A 24,603-nucleotide genomic window follows, 5' to 3' on the forward strand; every position below is an offset into this window, starting at 1 on the left:
TCAAAATTCATCTTCAGCTAATCTAACTCCATGATAACCTTTGATTACTCTAGCCCACAAAGCATTAGGATTATGTAAAAACTGACATTGCCATTTAAACAATAAAGCATAATTATAAGCAAAAAGACTTCCATTCCCATGACCTCCTGCTTCCATAGAAGAGAAAACACGATTCTAAGCAATCTAATGCACTTTTTTTCTCCAATATCCACACCCCAAAAAACTTTAGCCCGTAAGGATTCTAACATTTTAATAACTGCATCAGGAACCTTATGAATAGACATGTAATAGACAGACAAGCTACCCATAACAACCATAATAAGTGTAATACAACCTCCAATAGAAAGTAGTTTCACATTCCAAGTCGATAATTTGTCTACAAATATATTAGTCATTAGTTTCCAAGAAGCAATTTTATTCATATTTCCACCTATAAGCAAACCAAGATAAACAAAAGGAATTCAAATAGCACTACATCCTATGAAATCAACAACCGATTGGATGAATTAAAACTGAACTTTGATAGAAATTAATTTACTTTTATGTAAATTAATTTAGAGACCGGAAGCTAATTGAAAAAATTTAAGAATATGTATAGTTTTATGCACATTCTCTACCTCCCAGTCATAAAGAATAATTGTATCCTCAACATAAAGAAGATGAGAAGCTTCTAAACCTGAAGAACCGATATTAACACCCTTATAAACCTATGCTCTTCTCGCTTCTACGAAAGAAACGTGAAATCCTTCCATGGCACTAACAAAAAGAAAAGGAGACAAAATGATATCCTTGTCTAAGACCCTGTTACACACCAAATTCCACCATAGGAAACCTACTAATGAGAACTGCAACTCTAGATGATCTTCATACTGCTCCAATCTGAGAACAACTTAAATTACTAAAACCCCTTTTACTCATAACTTCAAGAAGGAAACCCCAAGATAAAGAGTCGTAAGCCTTTACAAAACCGACCTTTAAAACCATAAATTTTTTCTTCGCCACCTTAGGATGAGCAATAATCTCATTCAACATTATAGGTCCATTAAGAATCTGACGACCTTTAATAAACGCCGTCTGTTCCACGCTAACTATAGAATCAATAACTGCAGCTAACTGGTTAGCCAAAAGTTTACTAATGATTTTATATTGTCACCAAATAAGACTAATAGGTCGAAAATCATCAGTCTACTTCAGATCATGAACTTTGGGGGATAAGAGATATATAACAAGAATTACAACCCTTAGGAATATACTTACAATTCTGAAAACTCAAAACAAGTCTATACACATCATCTTTGACAATCTTCCAATATTTTAAAAAAAGGAAAAAGTAAATCCGTCGGGACCCAGAGCTTTATTACTATCACAATCCCAAACTGCATATTCAATTTCATCTTGAGTAAACTTGGCATCTAAAGATAAAATTTAGTAGACGAAATCTTATGAAAACATTAAAAAATAATAGAAGAAAACTTATGAATACTCTTAAGAAGAAAACTCCTAATTTGCATATCATCTTTAATCCCAAACAAGTCTACGCACGTCACATGCGAAAATAATTAATCATAACTAACAAATGTTGAAGAAAAAAGATTTCAAAAGTCAAAAGTGGACAATTAATTTCGAACGGAGGGAGTATATATATATATATATATATATATATATATATATATATATATATATATATATATATATATATTATAGAGACAAATTTACATGCATCAAATTTATTTGTAACTCTCACTATAACTCAAAAGTTTTCTAATTTATGTGTACTTATTATTTCAAGTTTAAAGCAATTAGTCACTAAAAATCAAAAGTTTTTGAACTTATTGTTACTAATTAGTAAGGATTCTTTTATTTTCCTCTCTTTATACACATTTCAACTACATTAGTAGTACAAAAGTGAGTTTTGCTAACAAAAATCAAGTGTTTGAAGAAATTTGTGATTTAAATATGAAGAATTGAAAAAAAGTTTGTTGCATCAATGATTATAGCTTTACAAGTTTTTCTTAAGATAATATTGTTTCTATATATCAACTATATGTTCATCTTTATATATTCTTTTTGTATGATTTATAAGTGTTCAATAATTCTTTTATATAATTTTTGTAGTAGATTTTGTAATGTTTTTATGTTATTAGAAGTTGTAGTATTTTTTATGTTTTTTCATACTATTTGTTATTCGTTATATATAGAAATCAACATACGTTTGATATATAATTTATACAACTTAAACCGGTCTTTAAAATCATCAAAAGTTGTAGTGGTTATTTTTTTTTCATACTATTTATTATTTGTTATATATACATATCAACATACGTTAGATATACATTTTACACAACTTAAAACGGTCTATAAAATTATTAATTAATGGTAGACATAACCAATTATTTAAAACTGCACGGGTTAATAAACCTAATAGCAAGGTTGTGAAAAACGCTCGACTTTAGTTAGGTCCTGTTTGATAGTTTCTGTCTGGGAAAGTGCTGTCTGGTAAGTGCTGTCTGGGAAAGTTTTATGACTGGGAAAGAAACTATGATGTTTGATTGTACATCTGATTGACTATGCTGAATGATGAAAAAAAGTAATAATTCAATAAAAAATTAATTTAAAAAAAGTTATTTAAAAAAATTAATAATCCAATAAAGAAAGAAAAAGGCGGGGTTTGGTGTATAATTGTCTTTCCAGCCTATTCAGCCAGAAAGATATGATTTTGGGGCTTTCTGGGAAAGACATATCTTTCCGGTCCATTCAGCCAGAAATATCTGCTTGGACCTGGAAAGATTCGTATCAAACGGAGCCTTAGTCGGTTGACTATGATTAAAGTGTTAATCAGTTTGGCGGGGATTAATCATGGACCCTAAATTGCTAATTTTTTCAATTTAAAAAAATTAAGTATGACTAACATCATAACAAAGTTTCTAAATATCACAAATATCATGAAAAATAGATAAATATAATTAATAAATAACTAATTAATCAATCCTTAAATATTTTCTACTGAGATAGAATTTTTCAAAATGTTAATTTTATTGCTTGATACTCCTTTGCTCGTCATGTAGGCATAGAGTAATCGGTAGACAGTTTCAAGTCAGTCGGATAGCACCTAGGGACTAATCGGTGATTAACCGGATTTAGTCGGGATTTTTAAAACATTATTTTTCATTTAAACATTAAATCACAATTTGTTAAAATAATTATTTTAACTTTATAATTATATATTCGTGCATAAGAATTAAATTGTTCAATGAAGATATACACTTTGCTAATAAACTTGAACTCTTAATTTAAATTGGTTAATATTATTGGACGAAAATGGAGGAGGGAAATCAATGTTTTAAAAACCGGTTTTTTAGTTGAACCGGTATGGTGACCAGTTCCCGGTTTAACCGATTTCTATATATATATATATATATATATATATATATATATATATATATATATATATATATCATGAATTTGACGTTTACACGTTCAAACATTAAAAATACATATAAAAATAAGTGGTAGATGAATATAAATAAATTAAAATAACACATAGCCATAAGTTTTAGTGTTTTACATCAATTCATATACGTCAAAAAGAAAATAAAATATAATACCAAAATAAAATATAGTTTTAGATGAATAGAAACATATCAAAAAACTTTATAACATTTACCATATGTTTCTATTTAGAAAAAAACTAAATAGATTTGAAAAAAATCATTAAAGTTTATTATGCAAATGGTTTTTTCCATATATTTTTATCAATGTTTTAAAAACCGGTTTGAACCGGTCGATCGAACTGGTTGGACCAGAAACCGGGGGAGAGAGCGGTTTAACTATCACCAATTTTACGTCGATTTCTGAACCAGATTGAACCGGCCGATTTTTAGAAAAATCCGGTTGAACCGGTCAAAATAAATCGGTTGAACCGGTTAAACCGAATAAAACTATATGGAAAAGAACTTTTTGCATAATAAACTTTAGTGATTTTTTTAAAATCTATTTAGTTTTTTTCTAAATAAAAACATATGGTAAATGTTATAAAGTTTTTTGATGTGTTTGTATTCATCTAAAACTATATTTTGTTTTGGTATTATACTTTATTTCTTTTTTTGACGTATATGAATTGATGTAAAATACTAAAACTTATGGCTATGTGTTAATTTAATTTATTTATATTGATCTACCACTTATTTTTATATGTATTTTTAATGTTTGAACTTGTAAATGTCAAATTCATGATATATATATATATATATATATATATATATATATATATATATATATATATATATATATATATATATATATATATATATATATATATATATATATATATATAACCGGTTAACCTGGCGGCCGGACCGGGAACCGGTCACCATACCGGTTCAACTAAAAAAACGATTTTTAAAACATTGATATTGGGTTTAACCGGTTCAACGGATTTATTTTGACCGGTTCAACCGTGTTTTTTTAAAACAATCGTCCGGTTCAATCCGGTTTAGAAATCGACGTAAAATCGATGATAGTTGAACCGTTCCATCCCCCGGTTTCCCGTCCAACCGGTTCGACCGACCGGTTCAAACCGGTTTTTAAATCATTGGGGGGAATACAATTAGGTATGGAAAATATGAGATAAGAAAAATAGGACACGAAATATTAGCATAAATATAAATATAAGCAAAAAGATTAAATATGACAAAGGAAGATATGATGACATGATTTGAAGGGCATAATTGTAATTACAATTGGAGAGGGGGTGTTTAATAATGAAAGAAGAATATAATAAGTTGAAGGGCAAAGGTTTGGAGAGCTGATATAACCTGTGATCACAAAGCTTACCACTCAATTACAAAATTCCTCTCATCTTCTGCTTATCTTCATCAGAAATTAAGACACTTGCGCTCTCAAAGGTATCTTTTCTTTTTTTGTTTCCATCCAAAGCTCTTTGTGTGCCATCATGGATATTTTTTCTGCTGCTTTTATCTTGACAGACAAATATGGTAGGACGTACGCATATTCCTTTGTGTGGTTTTGATCTCTTCAATTCAAAGTTTTAATATACTAAACAACCTCCTATATTATTTTTAAAGATATCTCATCCATCTTTTGTATACGTAAGTGTGAGAAAGCATGTGGATTCGAATCCTTAATTTGTCCAAAACAGTAAAATTATGGGTTTAAAACATATGCATGGTGACTCTTTAAATATGGGATTATAATATATATATGGCTATGGTTGGTGGATTAGGTCTACTGTAATATTTGAAGAAAAAGATGGGTTACTGGAAATCAACAGTGGTACCAAAGTTCAAGAAGATTTTCGAGAAGAACAACGTTAAGAAGACGGCTGCTGCAGAAGCTTGCAAGACCTTCGATGACGCTAAGGTAATTAATTAGTATCTTTGATTATTTTTTATTGATTTCTTATAACAAATTTTTATATTTAAAATAATTCACATGTATATTCAGGAGGATTACAGCAAAGAGTTTGAAGAAAAGAAGAGTGAACTCCAAGCTAAAGTCATTGAAATCTATGAAGCTTCTGCAAATGAAATCAAGGTTGTCTATAGTTGTATAACTAACTTGCTTTCACTTAAATTAGATACTTAAATTTCTCATTTTTTATACCAATAAAAGAACAAATATTACATAATTAAATAAAAGAAAAATCAAGTTTTGCTTTGCAACTACTTAATAAATATAAGCTATAATAAAAAGACAACGACACTCATGATTGGACTCAATTATTGAGTTTCAAATTTCCATATTACTATTTTTCTTACAACATTAATTGTTAGTATAATATCAGCCAAAACTATAACGAATTTTATTGAATATGTAAACAGACAGTGGTGAAGGAGAAGAAGGAGGGCACCCTGAAAAAGGTCTCTACTGGGGTTGAGAAGTTCCTTGAAGAACTCTCTAAAATCGGTAAATTACAAACTAAATTAATTTATTTTAAACATGCAATCACTCAGTAATATGATTAATTTAATAATTTTTTTTTAATATTTTGTTGTGTTAGAATTTCCTGGATCGAAACCAGCTCATGAAGCTTGCTGCAAATTCGGCCCAACCTTGGTGGAGGGACCTATATTCTTTGTTTTTGAGAAGGTGTCAACATTCATTGTAGTCGAAGAGAAAAAAGAAGAGGAGGCTACACCAGCACCGGAAGCAGCAGCTCCGGTGGAAGAAACAAGCAGCAAAGAGAAGGAGATTGTGGTGGAGGAAGAGAAGAAAGAAGAGGTGGTGGTGGTGGCGGAGGTTGAGAAGACACCGGAAACCACCCCAGTCAAAACGGAGGAAGTAGCCCCAACTGAGCCACCAAAGGCTTGCTGAGCTGAAGGTTTGGTGGTGTGTGATATGGATGATTTGTGAAAATTAAATTAAAGGTTCTGTGCATGCATCTGTAAACAAATTTTACTTGGACAAATTTGTTATTCTTTCTTCTTTCTTTTCGATTTTTATGGGGCTGGGTTACCCTACCCACCCCTTAATTTGTAATACATTGAAAATGTTTTGTTGGGTGTTTTCTTTTTTGCTTTTTGTATATTAATATTGTTGTAATTTGTATAATACGTAAACTTATCAAATACAGTTTGTTGCCTTCGATGATTATTCCTCTATTTTTATTAGTTTGTGTCGCATTTTCTAGATTTTTTGCTTCAAATTTCAGGGGTTTTAGTATTTGATGAACAAATAAACAACAAATTAAACATTGTTTATTTGATCAAAGTAAATTGAACTTTAGTTAGACTCGTATATATGATACACTTGTATATGATACGTCCAGAGTGTTCTCTCTAAAATAGTAATTGAGCAAAGAAAGTAGATTGCAACATATATTGAGGTAAATATGACATTGTCTACCTCATTTGGGACTCTAACAAGGCTCATGAAACACATGAATAGTAGTTAGATTGGTATAAAATATATGGAGTCTTCATTTTCCTTCTAAAAGAGATTTTATACAAATTAAAGATGATGGTAGATTCAAACATTTAGTTTGTGTACATTGGAATCCGACATCGAACCCTAAATCTTAAGCAATTAGACTGTGTCTAGCTGATGTTAGAAAAAGTCACAATATTTCGTATTCGAAACATACACAATATTTAAGGATGTGAATATAGAATAAATTTCACCTTTATCGAACTTGTTAATAATCACTACCAACCCCAAAACGGTCAACTGCTACAGAACACAACAGAATGATTGAATTGTAAATCTAACAAGGAAAAATGTCATGAACAATATGAAAACCATTGAAATTCAGTAGGAATATAAAGGGTAGTAAAAATGAAGCAATGAGTGACGTGATAATGGGACTAGTCTACAAAAGGCACGTAACCTTCTTAATTGAAAATTGGAAGATAGAGACCGGAAGTGGGTGGTGGTTGCCTGCACGCAATATATATCTATATCGAATATCTATTTACTTATTTATATTGTATCACAAATAAACAATAACATTCTGTCTGTGTCATCATCAGGATACACATTTTTTAATGCTGAGAAATTTTATAATTTGTATTATTATGAGTGGTGGACATAAGATCGGATAGGAAATTGTTTGACCAATACGGGATACTTCCTTCTTTTTCTTGTTCTTTTATTTTACAATAAGACAATGAATATAGAAATGGAGCGTATTTGTCAATATTATCCAACCAACCTCATCAGAAATATAATCTAGGTAAGGTAATCAATCAAGCAAACAGGAAACGTTTCTAATGGAGAAGACAAAAATTAAGTTGATATAAAACAACCTACTAAGATTAATTCTTCATTTTCAAGAAAAATCAATTAACCAACATGGTGACCATTAACAAATAACATTCCACTAACAATAATCTGACCATTTACCGATTACTAACTTCCTACCTTCAAACCAATACATACGCAAATGTACATGTTGTATTAAACCATTAATCGAAATTGGACTTCAACAAACGGAGGCATATATTCCCCTATTAATCCCTTCCTAGACGATTAATCTCTTAACCTTAATCCACCGACTAGTTAATATCAAATCAAGTATTTTTTTATAATCTCATATAAAGTAATACAAAGTTTCCCGAATAAGAGGTTTGAGCCCCTTATTCATGTTATGGACAAAATATCCTATTAAAGGGGCCTTTTCAAGGCCCATCCAATTTTCCTCTTGTTATTTAATAATTAATTTTTTCTTTATTCTTTTAAATGCTTCAAAGTTATAGCTTTTTATAAGAGATCATTTAATACTAGATAATATCATACCATCCACCGTATTCTCTATTGGCAACCCAATATGATCAAGCTGATAATATGGTAGTAATGTAAATAAATTATGACGAATTATGTACCTACACTGACAACATTATGTTTGTACAAGATATAACGTCAAAGACTTTAAGTAATTCTAGCTATAGGTCCCCTGTCACCCATTTCAACCGACTAAATTGTCTTTCATAGCTATTTAACATATGGTGAACTAAGATCGGTCTATCATGTTTACCTTTGTCTATATGATGTTTTGTGTCAAGCATAAAACATGGATCAAAACCAACATTGTCTACTCAACAATTTTGTTTATCGATTAAGAATTATCACTGAGACAAGTGTCACAACATTTGAGCAAGATTATGCATATTTGTTCAATACCATTCATTGAGAGGTTCTGTCAACATCTATTAAATTAAAGAGGAAAATATTAATTTTACTGTATATATTTCAATACATGCTTCCGTTTGTCCTCGAACATATGTAGCTACCATATTTTTGTGTTGAGATTGTAGTTAGGCATCCAAGGTCTAAGGAAAATATAATGCAACTACTCGATAATTAATTTTTGATTTTAATCCATGAAATGATTTCATTACCATGTAGTGTCCTACATTTTCTTTTAGCAATAAGTAGCGAATTCCGTGTAACTATTTTCCATATCCATATAATCTTATACTATATTATAAAACATATTACTCATATCTTGAATTTTAAGAGGTATAAGATACAAAACTTTTTATACAAATCAATTATGTATAACAAAATCATTAATAGTTGCCAAAATTTTGAAGATATAATTAAGGCAGGTTATTAAAAATTTAATTTGGAGAAAAATGACAATTTTAACATATTAAATTCATCTATATAATTTAGTTTATTTTTCTTAAATTAAACACCGACAATAATTAATTTACATTAAATGTATAAAGAAACAATATAAATATACGTTCTAAAAATAAATATTTTATTTAAAAGTGGTAATTGTTTATAAGATAATAACTAATAATAAAATCTAATAATTATTTTCATGTAAGAAAATTATTCGTCAAAAGAGCTATTTATTGCCTCTACTTTGCGCAGCCCACATCTAGTAGATATCAATTGATATTTAACAATAGATTTAGAGCTCCTTTGTGATTACTATAACAAATAATTTCTATAGACATCTAGAATGATCTTTTAAAAATTTGAAGATACTTAAATATACATAATAAAATATTAACTTAAACATAATTACACTGATGTTTAACACTTTAAATCAAAAAAAGTTTCACAGTGTCCATATTAGAAGTTATAATATATTATTAACCTAGTCATGCTACGTCCAAGGAGATAGAATTTGCATTCGTATCTTACACATGTGTCGCTCATGTACAACATGATAAATATGCTTAACTAGAGGATCCATAACTTTATTTTTCGTGGGGACTTTAGTTACCTTAACATTATCACTATCAATTATCTCTCGAATAAGAGAATCCATATGGGGTTGTTAACTTGTTTTCATGTCTAACTTATCAATTATATTCAAATTCTAATGTCATAGTAGTAAATGATGAGTTTTGAGCATAACAACATTCTTATGTGTTCATGCAACCTTAATTGCTTTGGAACTAAGTTTTTCTCTAGTTATACATACAAATAGATCTTCCAAATCAATAACCCTAATACTAGCATATAATTTCGAAATTCAATATGAAACTAGGGTTAGAATGTTACCTTGCTTGTTATCTCGTAATAACAAGGATTCCATAGATGATCTTGACTCTTGAAAGCTTTAGTGCCCTAAGTGTTGCACCTCTAATGGAGTCACAAACACCAAAAGCAATGGACGAGTGAGAGAGAGAGAGGGCATAAATTTGGCTTGGGTTTCTCTTGGGAAGTAGGTGTCGAATTTGAGAGGTCTGAGGGTCTTTAAATAGCTATGGCTGCTAGGGTTTTCCATGTGAAAACCCTAATCCTTGCTTAGGATCCAAGCAACCCATGAACCCACATTCTAGAAGGCCTTGGACGATTTCTATAGGGCCTCCTATAGATTTCGTCCAACTCTTACAAAGGGAGTCCATCAGCCCAATACTGTAACTATCATTGATTTGCAATATCAATCCTTGTACTTTTAATCAGTTCCTTTAATCCCAAAATTAATACCAAATTAATTTCTGATTAAATACTAATTAAATAATATGATTTCTAATTAATATATTATTCTTATAATATATTAATAAATCATTAAATAACCTCTTTCTCCAAAAGTCATTATGTCAAGTTGCTATGGTGAAGGTAGCCAAAAAGACCATGCTACTATCAAATCAAGTACATACCAATTATATTTATGGGCTTAGACACTGTAAGTCCGGAAATCTAGAACCAACTAGTGATCAAACACAAGAACAAGCAATAATTAATAAGAACAAGAAGGAGTAGAAGCAAGAATGATCCAAATTGCACATGTTTCTATTGAATCGCAAATGTCTGGTACAATGGACACATACACACACACACAACCGAACACTAATTCTGAAAACACTGACACTATATATAGGGAACATGAACCGTAAACGAGTTCACGGCCACAAACAACCTTCCAACCGTAAACACCAGCTAAACCGAAAACATCTTGTTTTCGGTTCACCCAACAACAAACTCTAAACACCCCAAACAATGACTAACAAGACCTATACAAATGAATTCCTAGCCCAAACCAACAAAATATGACCTACCAGTCTCCCCCTTGGTTTGAGGCTAGCATGAATTTAGTCTCTCTCAATGACCAGCACGTCAAACCTTCCCATCGCCCCTAGCCACATCTTTTTTTCAATAATCTCATCGATAATGCTTGTAAATTCTTTAGCAGCAGCCCCTAGAATCTTATGCTTGCATAAGATTTGATTTTGAGCTAAAGTGTGAATATCCCGTTCACCAAACTGTAGCAAATCCTTCTTATCAATGATACGAAAAACACCATCCGGGAATTTGATGAAAGTTGAGGCTGTGGCTTCATCAAAACCCAGTATTCCATATTGTTCAACGATCCATCACAAAAATTCTTAACAATAGGAATTTGTGTCATCTGCATTATAGGAGGCCACATCACGATCTTGAAGCTCTTGTTGGTCTTAGGGTCAAAAACATCTTTGGCTCTTTTCTTGAAGGATTCGACTATCTTTATTCCATTGAATATCCTCTTTACTTGATTTTCCAAGAAGAGTTTGAAATTCGTTCCTCGTGGATCATGAGTTGGGTTTGAAAATGGAGCATCGGCAAGTTTAGTGAGGTCCACCTTCGTCCAAGAAGAAAAATCATTTTTGTGCCTATAATTCTCCACGTTTCTGGTCTTGCGCTTTACCAACCAACAATTTAATTTGTCATGAAAACCCCACATTAGAATTCCTGACCGGTCACCATACTTATCTCTAAACCGCTTCTTTCCGAGCTCAGTCACAGTCAGTTGGGGCTGGTCTCCACGAACATTTTGATCTGAATTTGTCGTGAAGAGCCACTTCTCCCTCTTTTGTGAAGATACCTGTTTCTGAGTTTGTTTGAGAAAAACTCTTGGATTGGATTGAGCTGGTTCTTTCTCAAATCGGTCAACAATTTTTGTGGTTCTGACAGGAGGAGGATTAACAAGAGGATCTTGTTGAGTTGAATGGACAGGCGAACTGAGATAGGTCTCGGCTTCATTTGGTTCTCTGACAGTTGCTTTGAATTTTTCACCAAACTCTGCTATCAGTTTGTTCTTCAGCTCGAAGTAACCAGCGGTCAAGGCTCCAAGGTTGAGCTGCAAGTCAGAGATTAGTTTTGATTTTAGCGAATTTTTTCCCTCAATCTCGGAAACTCGAATGCCGAGATATCCAATCAAAACATCTTTTTCAATGAGTTTTTGATCCAAAACACCAATCTCCTCCTTGAGCTCAGAAATTGATGGGTTTGCTCCCCCTGAACTTCCTTCACCTATAGATATCCCTTTGCCTCGAGTTAAAGGGTAAGAATCTTGTTGAGCCAAAAAACTAGCAAGCCTCTTGGAGGCAGCATTATACGCAGGTTGTGGTGGAGAAGAACCCCTAGGAATTGAAGAACTCCCATCTTCATACGAAGATCGAACATCACTTGGTCCTTCTTTCAAAACATGGGCTTTTTAGGTCGGTGTAGCAGTTGCAAAAGATTGTTGGGCCAGCGAAGCTTGTTCCCTAATCAACACTCTTGGCCTTGGGTTGACTCTTCTCCTTTTGAGTGGAGGCTGAGAGGCTTGTGTCATACTAACATCACCTTCAGATGGCAAAGTGTTTGGAGTAGCAACCGTAAGGGGAAGAATCCTTATAGTTGAATCCATATTAGTTGAAGTGTCGGCCATCTAATAAGTTGTTGGAGGGGGCACTTTGAGAACTTTTGCAACTCCCTCAGTCTCCATTGTAGGTTTTACAACATCATGGAATTCATAAAAAATGCATTGAGTTCCTCATTACTTGTCTTGAAATAATCACCCTGCTCGAAGTCGAAGAGTAATTCATCCTCATCAAAGTCAAGTACATTATCTCCTAGATTAATCACATCTTCACCTTCATCATCATCATTTGCATCATCATCATCATTTACCTCCACATTAGTCATCGGTACATGTTCCTCGGTAACAATTGCAACGAGAGGAAAAAGGTCTTCTTCATGCCGAGAAGCGGTAATAACATCATCTTCATTGTCTGAGGAGCTTTTTGATTCGGATGCTTCACTGATATCCACAAACTGGCCAAACTTCTCCAGTGGCTACTTTCCTTAGAATAAAAATTTTGTACCCTTGCAGATTTGTTTCATGAGACCAAAAGTATTAGCACCCAGAGACTTCAAGTCCAAAGTTTCATCTCTTCTTTCTAACTCCGGATCTTTACTGTTAAATATCATCTGGAGAAACCTTAGGAACATCATAAATTTGTCCTTCCTTTTTCCTTCTAGATTGCTCATCATCAAAACGTATCTTGAAAAGTTGAACTCAAGACCCATGGCAAGAGCAGCAATAGCACCAGTGTTCAATAGGGAAATCTCATTAGCACCAGATTTCCTGCCTGAGATACAAATTACGAAGGACTGAGCAAGAAATCGCCAGTAAGGAGGCAACAACTTCTTCAAGGTAGGTGGAAACACTCCTTCATAGCCTATTCTTTCAAGAATCTCTTCAGTTTGTTTCATAGAAATCTCAGCTTGAAACCCTAGCTGGTCATTGATTTGCAGCACTTCACAAATAGTTTGCTCCGACACTACAATTTTCTTTCCTTGAATAACAGATTCCACCGTGTCTTCTTCATCTTCTCATTTACTCACAGAAGCCTTGTTCCAAAACTGCTTCACTAAGTCTTGATAAATGATGGGATTCGACGTGAAAGCATATGCAATGTAACATCTCTTAAGTCCATGAATCATGGTCCTAAATTCTTGATGTGCTGCCGGAGGATCAAACAGATAAGCAGCAATGTTGTGGTTCTCTGAGAATTTCAATTCAGCCATTTGTTCTGCATCAAACCGGCCAAGTGAGGAAATCAAGAATTTAATCCATTAAAATTAAACTTTCTCAAATTGATTAGGCCTTAATGAAATATGATTTAAACGAAATTTTTTTTATGGCAATAACCAAGTTTACATCCGTAAATGGGTTTATGGCTATAAATGAATTTACAGTTGTGAACGGTTTACGACTATGAATGGTTTGCGGCCGTAAATGCAGTTCGATGCCGAAAAACAATTCTTCTTCCAAATCCTACAAAACATGATCGATTCAAGTTAGATTCAACATTGTGAGGGTCGCCTTTGCAGTACCTATAAGAATCATGGACCACTTTCAGATTATAATGCAAACAAATGGTGAATCGGTGAGAGGATTGACAAACAGTCGAGAGAAAATTGAGAAGGGGTTTACGACTGTAAACTGAAAAATGAGGGTGAAGGGTTTTCAGCCGGGAACCGAACCTTACATACTCTATACCATTTCCGGCCCATAGACCATGAGCTGCAACCCCAAAAGCCTCAAGTCTAAGCCCAATACATCTAATTTTAATAAAAATGAAGACATTTTGATGACTTAAAACTAAAATTAAAAATAAAATAAAATAAAATCTAAAAATCTAAACTAAATTAATTTTGTTTAATTTTTAATTTTTAGAAAATAAAAATATAAATAAAAATATAAATATAAATAAAAATAAAAATAAAATAATACTAATTTCTCTGCACCATTGCTAATATTATTTTTATGATTTTGGGATTAAGGTTTTAAGACAGCCTTAATCTGTTTTTCAGTACCTCCACCTTCATAAATAGATCTGGTCAATCGCCGATATTGTGGTCCACTTAAATACGAAAAATTGTGACGAATTTGGACATGCTACAAGTGACAAGACTTTTGAACCTATATACCTAAATAATACTCCTAGAGGGACCCTTTAGCTGACAACGACCAATGATATTGTTGTCCACCTAAATTTAGCAGCGAGATCTACAAACAACCTATTAGATGTTCAATTTTAGATGTACTAGAATGTGTTTCCCGCTTCCTGATATACCCCGGTAATCAAGGACTTCTAAAATACTACTTACTTTAGATGAGCTGACAATTATTAAGGAAGAAGATAGATTTAGAAATGCATATGTCTTATTCCCAAGTCGGATCTCTACCAATCTCGTAGAGGGATTAACATATGACTAACTGAATTAGAGGGATTGAGAAATAGAATTTTGCATATGTTGTGTTCCAGGTCGGATAAAAATCTTATCACACAAAGGAGACAACATATGACTAACAGATAGAAAGAATTGCATAAATAAGAAGATGCATAGAGATAGAGTTGCATATGTTGCAGTCCAGGTCGGATCTCTTCCAATCACGGAGAGGAGGCAACATATGACTAACAGAAAGAAAGCAAGAAAATAACCTTCTACATACCTACTTTATCGGAATTCCCCAATCGCCCTATCAGTACCGGAATTAAGGACATGCGTCATACATCGAGGAAAAGTTACGCCTTAGTTCTAGATACATATTACTTTAGTGTAGCCAGTAGATTCCCATGTATATCTCACCACTCAATCTACCCGAGCGTCGTATTGTCAGACCAAACGAAACTATCTAAGTGAATACTTGTCAAGTCCTTTTAAATGTCAGTCTACGCCTAGTCTGGTCCATTTAAATCTTTAGTGCCTACCAGCACATTGAACATAGAGCCTACACAGTTCAGCGTTGGTACCTTACACAAATTAATATTGCCTGTTATCACTTGGTTAATATCACTTCCTAACTAATTACAAGCAGACAACCTCCATTAGAACATATTTTTGGATTTTTATATTTTATGATTTTTGTTTTGTTTTTATTCCCCTCCCCCCTAAATTTGTGCATAGAGAGAAAGGAAATTAAATGAACAAATTTAAACTAACCTAAAACAAAAAATTAGTCTTCAAAACGTATCATTTTGATAAAGCCCACAAGCACATCGAATCGAACTTTGTTGGACGGTTTGATGAACAGATTTGCCACATTATTATCAGTGTGAATCAGTTCCAAACGGATAAGCGAACGCTCATAACAATCTCTAATGAAATGAACTATGATGTCGATGTGCTTGGTTTTGGAGTGTTGGACAGGATTTTTAGCTATATGGATTGCAACATCATTATCACAAAAGATTGGGTTTCCAGAAAATTCAAACCGTAATCCGAAAGTTGGTGTTGGATCCAGATAACTTGAGAGCAACAAGAAGAGGCAACAATGTATTCAGCCTCAACTGTTGAGGTTGAGACAGGTTGTTGTTTCTTGCATTGCCACAACACCAAACGCTCTCCTAGGAATTGCCATCCCCCTGAAGTTGATTTCCTGTCAAGTTCACAACCTCCATAATTGTTGTCAGCAAATGCATATATATCAAAATCAGAATTTTTAGGATACCAAAGACCTAGTTTTAGGCTACCTTTGAGATCCCTAAAAATTCGTTTGACAACAATTAAATGAGAGAGTTTAGGATTAGCCTGATAATGAGCGCATTGACAGACTGCAAACATGATGTCGGATCTGCTCATAGTTAGATACATCAGGGATCTGATCATCGATCTATACTCAGTTTGATCTATGGATTATCCATCAGGATCTGGAGTCAACAAGAGTCGTTCAGCCATTGGTGTCAAGGCAACTTTAGAATCTTTAAATCGAAACTTCTCAAGCATGTCTTCAACATATTTTCCTTGATGCAAAAGGATTCCGGTTGAATCTTGTCGAACTTGTAGCCCCAAGAATATGGTCATTTCTACCAAAGAACTCATCTCAAACCTCTTCTTCATAATTGCCTCGAACTCTTTGCACAACTTCAAGCTTGTTGACCCAAAAATGATGTCATCAACATATATCTGTACAAGAATTAGGTCGGCATCCACATGCTTGATGAAGAGCATCTGATCAATCGTGCCTCTGGTATAACCATGCTCAAGCAAATGATCTGTTAGAGTAGCATACCAAGCTCGAGGAGCCTGATGTAACCCATACAGAGCCTTGTCTAATTTGTAGACCTGATTTGGAAAATTTGAGTTGAAAAAACCATGAGGTTGATCAACATAAATTTCCTCTTTCACAGCTCCGTATAGAAAGACGGTCTTAACGTCCATCTAATAAGCGGTGAACCCCATGTAGGAAGCATAATCCAGGAAGGCACACTACAGGAGCATACACTTTAGTGTAGTCAATGTTGAGTTTTGAGCATTCTATCACTCCTAAGTGTACATGCAACCGTAAATACCTTGGATCTATGTTTTCTCTATTATACAAGCAAATATGAATATTCCAAGGTATTACCATGTCTAGCATACAATCTATGATACTTGGATAATAAAACAAGTTAGAATACATACCTTGTTCTTGTAACTTGTCTTCATGAAGCTTGAGTGCCTAGTGCCCCAAATGTGACACCTCAAATGGTTCACACAACACCATGAACACTTGGAATAAACTTGAGAATAAGGATACTTTGGTTCTCTCTAGTGAAATCGGCCTTGCCCTTTTGTGTACATACACTAGTGCCCATTTCACCAACCAAGGACATCTTTATATAGTGTGGTGATTAGGGTTAAACCCATGAACCTTCATTTCATATGATCCATGAGTTAAACACTCCATGGACTATCCATGAAAGGTTAGCCCAACCTAAATGAACTTGGCCCATCACACATATATATCTAAGAGTCCATATTTAATTAGTTCCTTTTTGATCACTTAATAATTATAAATTAATTCTTGATAAATACTAATTAAATAATATGATTATGTATTAGAATATTAGAACTTGTAATATATTAATATAAATCACTAGTATCCTTTTTCCTCATCTGGTCAATCTAATTGTCCCGATGCCATGCAACCCAAATGGACCATGACGGGTCGGGTCAAGTCTTACCAATAATAGTTATGGACTTAGACATTAATCCAACAGTCTCCCACTTGGATAAGTCTAAAACTATTATTGCAAGTATGACTTCATAACCCGACTAGCAATCGTAGTTATCAAAAGCTTCTGTCGAACTCTGACCTTGCCGATGAACTCTGACCTTTGTCAATGACTTGTCTATTAGATAAGGGATCATATATTCCTCCATTCTAAATATCATATGGACTGCGACATGGATTATAATCATTCTCTCTGTCCATCTGTTGTTTCCCGATTTCCGATTCATGACGACTAACTAATTGAACAGATCAAATCAGTCCTGGCTTGGCCAAGCACTCACATGTATCATCATTAAATCATCGAGGGGCCCCACAGATATTGCTTTTAACCCGAAGGTAAAAGGAATGGATAAAATTCGACTCATATGGCTTGTTCTACTACTTGTTGAATCATACACAAAGGCACGTTTTATGACATCGAGTTACTAATGCGGTTTCGTGCGATCAATATATAACCAACTCATAGTAACAAATCATATCTCTAGGTTTGAAGAATATAAGATATTATCGTCTCATGATCACTCATGATAAAATCCATGAAGTGATTCTGGTGAGCGTGGGTTGAATCCAATACTCAGAACTTATGAGCACTCATGAGTGTTGTAGCACCACTTTGTCCAACATCTTAGAACTCTAAGCCGACCCATGACATTCTTGATTCATATCTACTTCCAACATATGACCGACTGTGGATGGTTTGAATAACTTAGTCAATCAGGAAGAGCGACCTAGTTATTCTGGAAGTCAAAACATGCAAAGTGAAACACAAGAATAATCGAATCCAATATGGTCTCAAAACTTATGAATATAAATAAAACATCTTTTATTTATCACCATATTGATTACCCATCATTCATTGCATACTGTTTCAAACTATCAACTTTATACTTGAATTAAAACAATATTTGTCCCATGCTCCAAGCATGCATACTATGTGTTTGTAAACACTAGTGATGTCATACACCAAGTATTCATACTAAGTTTGTCTATGATCTTTACTTTGTGAAATAGATCGATTGAACATAATTCCAATGATTCTCATTTCACACTCCTGAATCCTTACCGCAAATGCAGGAATTCCAAATTCATGCCATTTACCGAAATCTGTTAGATTCTAAACTTATATGCATTGATCCTCTTGTAATGATTATGCACAAAGTCACAAAGACTTCACAACAAACATTACAGAGCATTCCAAAGGGAATCAACTCCTTGGAAACATCCTTCTTGCATTAAGTTTCCAAATATTACATAGATTTGTTAAACAACTTCCTCCTTCCTACATTCCCATTTTGACTATCATTTCTGAACAAGAGTTGCCTCTTTTCAGAATATGTAAATATGGCCCTTCCAAAAATTAACATTATACTTCCAACTGTCCCTGAGCAACCAATCTTTGTTAAACCTTAGATCGTCCTCGACAACTGCTTAATCATTTTAGTCATATCCAATTCTAGACCTTTTCCCTTCTTAATGCCCTAGGCATTTGGAAAATTTTAGAAAGGATGAATATTATAGCACATGCAATCGATCCTATACCCAAAGCAACTGGGACACGATTCATGATGTCTCACATAAAGACATGATTCTAAACCAGTCTTTTGCTACAACATTTCTATTTGCCAAGTTCTCATAATTCAGATTATGAAAAGGGATGCCATAATCATAATCGAATTTTAGAACGCAAATAATAGACCCATATATAGAATTTCCTTATGTTGAGCCTGATGGGTTTTATTATAAGAACAATCCTATGTGCTCATACAAACCCTAATGCTTGGATCTAGGTTTCTCTATTGTACATGCTTTGAATCCACGACTTACAAACCCAGATCTATCATATATAATTCAAAATTATCATAAAGAAAATAGATCAAAGTGTTTTACCTCTTTCAAGTAGCTTGAATCCTTGTAATCTTCTTGATCTTGAGCTTAGAGTCACAATTGTAACTCCTCTAATGGTTCACAAACCCCACAAGCAAGAAGGCAAAATGAGAGAGGGTGAGAGATGCTAAAATTGGCCCTAGGTTCTCTTAGAAGCAAGTGTAGCCAATTTCCATAGCCTAGGGGTCTTATTTTTACTTGCAGGCTGCTAGGGTTTCAGTCTAAAACCCTAATGGACAGCTTAACCACCAAGCAGCCCAAGGAACCTTCTGGAATAAGGCCTTGGACGAAAATATGATGGATCCCCATCATAATTTCGTTCCCCCTATAGTCCATTAGGTTTCCCATCCCAAAACTCAACTATTGTACATTTGACAGCTTATACCCCTTTATTTAATTAATCTCTTTTAGTCACCAAATTAATTCCTAATTAATTTATGACGAATACTAATTAAATAAATATGATTTCTCCTTTAATATATTATTCTTATAATGTATTAATAAAACATAATACTCTCTCTCTCTCTCTCTCTCTCTCTCTCTCCTTAAATTAACTTGTCAAGTTGCTTTGGAGAAGGCAACCCAAAAGGACCATGCACAACAAGTACATACGAAATATAGTTACGGGCTTAGACACTAATCCAACAGTCTCCCACTTGGATAAGTCTAGTAACTATATCTCACATATGACTTCAGAATCCAATTAGCAATCGTAGCTTTTATACTTCGCCGTCAACTCTGATGAACATGTCCTTCAGATAAGGGATCGTATAATCCTCTGTTCTAGATATCATGCTGACAATGCTTATCGTCCAACATTTGTTCCTCAATCTCTGATTTGTTTGAAATAAAATTTAGTTGAACACATCAACTTCATTCTGACCGGGCCTGCCACATAAGTCAAACCAAATCATCGAGTGGCCAAGATATCACCTTTATTCTCATAGAATAAAGGGAACAGATCAACTTTGACTCATATGCATCCATTATTCACTAATTGAATCATGCACAACAATGTGTTTTATAACATAAAGTTACTGATGCGTTTACACATCATCAATACATAACCAACCAGCAAACAACAACCATATCTCTAAGTTTTAAGACTATATGATATTATCGCTTCGCGATCACTTAAGGTAAAACACCACAAAGTGATACCAGCAAACTTGGGTTTATTCCAATGCTCAAATCATATTCATAAGCACTCATGAACTTTGCAGCAAACCTTTGCTATGCCCAATACCTTTTAGACAATCTACTAACAATTCATGACAGTCTTCATTCATATCTACTTCTAAAATATGACCGACTGTCGACTGTTTGAATAATCCTATCATTCAGAAAGTCAAAACATGCAAAATTGAAACAATAGATAAATAACCAACACCAGATAGTAGCTTTACTCATAAATAATACAACTTTATTTATTCATCAAATGTTAAGTACAAACTATCTATTACACGTTTCCTATCTCATCCAAACTTAATCATCCTTCAGCCCATTGCTCCTAGCGTGCTGCAAGTGCTTGACCCTACCCAGTCCCTTCGTAAGGGGATCTACTGGGTTTTCTTCTGATGATACCCTCTTCACAACGAGGAGTCCCTCTTCTACCCGATGTCTGATAAAATGGTATTTTCTGTCGATATGTCAAGATCTACCATGATCTTTTGGTTCCTTGGTTAAGGCAACTGCTCCTTCATTATCACAAAATTTCCATCGGCTCCTTTATGGATGGAATAAATCCAAGTCTCCAATGAAGTTCTTTAGCCATATAGCCTCCTTTGACGCTTCGCTCGCCACAATGTACTCTGATTCGCACCTTGAATCAGCTACGGTCTCTTGCTTGGAACTTTTTCAAGTCTCTGCTCCTCCATTTATGGTAAAGACCCAGCCCGACTGCGATCGGTAATTATCCCGATCCGTCTGAAAACTAGCGTCACTGTACCCTCGTACCCTTAAGTCATCACTCCCATCGAGGACTAGAAACCATTCCTTGGTCCTTTGTAGGTACTTAAGAATATTCTTTACTGCAATCCAATGGGCTCTACCAGGGTTCCCCTGATATCTGCTGACCATGCTCAAAGCGAAGGCCACATCAGGGCGAGTACAAGTCATAGCGTACATGATAGAGCCTACTGCAGAAGTGTAAGGTACTCGGCTCATATCATCTATCTCTGCCTCTATACTCGGGCTCTGAGTCTTACTCAGCTTGGTATTGCTTAATTTGGAATGGCAACTCCCTTTTCTTGGAACTTTCCATACTAAAATGCTTTATACCTTATCCAAGTATGTATCTTGACTGAGTCCTATCAGTCTCTTTTCCCTGTTTCTTACTATTCTTATTCCCAGAATATAAGCAGCCTCTCCGAGGTCCTTCATAGCGAAATATTTCCCAAGCCAGGACTTGACCTCCTGCAAGGTTGGTACATCGTTTCCTATGAGTAGTATGTCGTCGACATACAATACGAGGAAGCTCACTATACTCCCATTGGCTTTGACATATACACAAGATTCATCTTTGCTTTGCAGAAAGCCAAACTCTTTAATTTTGTCTTCAAAATAAATATTCCATCTGCGAGACGCTTGTTTTAATCCATAAATGGATTTCTTAAGCTTGCATACTCTAAGCATCGACAAAACCCTCTAGCTGATTCATATAAACATCCTCAACCAACTTTCCATTAAGGAAAGCGGTTTTCACGTCCATCTGCCATATTTCATAATCATGAAACGCAGCTAATGCAAGCATTACCCTAATAGACTTTATCTTCGCAACTAGTGAGAAGGTCTCATCACAGTCAACTCCGGGAGTTTGAGTAAAGCCCTTCGCAACCAATCACGTTTTATAAGTATGCACTTTCCCATCCATGTCCGTCTTCTTCTTTCAGATCCACTTGCACCTGACTGTCTTACGACCCAGTACATTATCAACCAAATTCTAAACTTGGTTGTCGTACATGGACTGAATCTCGTTGTCCATCGCCTCTTTCCACTTAGAAGAGTTCGGGCCTGCCATGGCTTCCTTGTAGCTGCTAGGTTCGTCCAAATTTACTAGTGTACTATCACTAATAAATGTATCCCCTTCAGCAGTAATATGAAATCCATACAACCGGGGTGGAACACTAGCCCTAGTGGAACGTCGAAGAGGTAAGGACTCGTCAACAGGTTCAACAGGAGTTTCCTCCTCAGGTTGAGTGCCAGTGTCAGAGGTTCCTTCATCGCTTTGATCTTGAATCTCTTCAAGTTCAATTTGCCTCCCACTGTCTTCTTGGCTTATCAATTCCCTTTCTCGGAAAACTCCTCTTCTAGCAACGAAGACAACATTGTCACTCGGTCTATGGAAAAGATAGCCAAAAGACTTCTGCGGATAGCCGATGAAATAACACTTCTCACTACAAGGTTCGAGTTTGTCGTGAGTCTCTCGTCTTATGAATGCCTCGCAACCCCAAACCTTGATATGTGCTAACGAGGGAGCTTTCCCTGTCCACATCTCGTGAGGAGTCTTGGTAACCTCCTTGGTGGGAACTAAGTTAAGGATATGGGCGGCAGTCTCTAAGGCATACCCCCAGAAAGCTATTGGTAACGAAGTCCGAGTCATCATAGAACGAACCATGTCCAACAAGGTCCGATTACATCTCTCCGCCACACCATTCAATTGCGGCATCCTCGGAGGCGTCAATTGCGAAACAATTCCGCATTCTTTTAGATAGTCGTGAAACTCAAGACTTAGGTACTCTCCTCCTTGGTCTGACCGAAGCATCTTGATTTTCCTGCCCAGCTGATTCTCCACTTCATTCTTAAACTCTTTGAGCTTTTCAAAGGTTTTCGACTTTTGCTTGATTAAGTAGATATATCCATATCTGCTATAATCATCTGTAAAAGTCACGTAGAAGCGGCAAGCATCCTTGTGCTGGATCTAAAGGGCCCACACACATCGGTGTGTATGAGATCCAATAAACCCTCACCCCTTTCACAAGTGCCAATAAAGGGTGACTTGGTCATCTTCCTAAGTAAACAAGATTCACACTTGTCATCGTCCCTAAGGTCGAATGACTCCAACACTCCATCCTTTTGGAGTTGGGCTATGCGTTTCTTATTGACATGGCCAAGGCGACAATGCCACAAGCATGCTTTGTCTAGACTAGTCAACGAATCAATATTCAAAACATTATTTCCTAAATTATCAACAACCATCACATATTCATAAATCCCATTACAATGTAATGCAATGAAGTAAAAGACACCATTCAAATAAACATTAATAGAACCATTACTATTATCAAAAGAATATCTAAAACCGTGTCTAAACAACCCATGAAATGAAATAATTTTTTTCTTGCCATATCTGGCGAATAACAACAATTGTTTAAATCTATCCCTAACCCATTACTCAACACTAAAGAATAAACACCGACTTTGGTAACAGGCGACGATCTTCTGTTTTCCATAATCAGGTTTATATTTCCATGTTCCACCTCCGTACTACTTTTTAGGACCTGCATATCAGAACAAATGTGGTAACCACACCCTGTATCAAGAACCCATGAAGTAGAAAATGATGAGTTATTAGATTTAATAGAATACATACCTATAAAGGTGGGCTTAATCTTCCCATCCTTTATATCTTGCAGATACTGAGGGCAGCTTCGTTTCTAGTGGCCCTTTTGGTGACAATAGAAGCACTCTGCTTCCTTGGATTCGGAGGAGGTTTTAGCAGGGCCTGCTTTGGTCCCACTTGAATCCTTGTAATCTTCTTGATCTTAAGCTTAGAGTCACAAATGTAACTACTCTAATCGTTCACAAACCACACAAGCAAGAAGGCAATATGAGAGAGGGTGAGAGATGTTAAAATCTGCCCTAGGATTCTCTTAGAAGCAAGTGTAGCCGATTTTCATAGCCTAGGGGTCTTATTTATACTTGCAGGCTGCTAGGGTTTCAGTCTAAACCCTAACAGACAGCTTAACCACCAAGCAGCCCAAGGAACCTTC

General features: G+C 34.8%; 1 protein-coding gene across 1 annotated transcript; it reads left to right on the plus strand.

Annotated features, from left to right (window-relative positions):
• The first annotated feature begins 4,746 nt into the window (after positions 1–4,746).
• LOC111893653 (plasma membrane-associated cation-binding protein 1) lies at positions 4,747–6,612 on the plus strand. Its single transcript, XM_023889717.3, has 5 exons — positions 4,747–4,904; positions 5,243–5,379; positions 5,464–5,553; positions 5,841–5,925; positions 6,020–6,612. The coding sequence occupies exons 2-5, from the start codon at positions 5,269–5,271 to the stop codon at positions 6,331–6,333; spliced, it is 600 nt and encodes a 199-aa protein (XP_023745485.1). The 5' UTR covers positions 4,747–4,904; positions 5,243–5,268; the 3' UTR covers positions 6,334–6,612.
• Positions 6,613–24,603: the final 17,991 nt, after the last annotated feature.

Source organism: Lactuca sativa, chromosome 8 (assembly GCF_002870075.4).
Source record: "Lactuca sativa cultivar Salinas chromosome 8, Lsat_Salinas_v11, whole genome shotgun sequence".
NCBI lineage: Eukaryota > Viridiplantae > Streptophyta > Magnoliopsida > Asterales > Asteraceae > Lactuca > Lactuca sativa.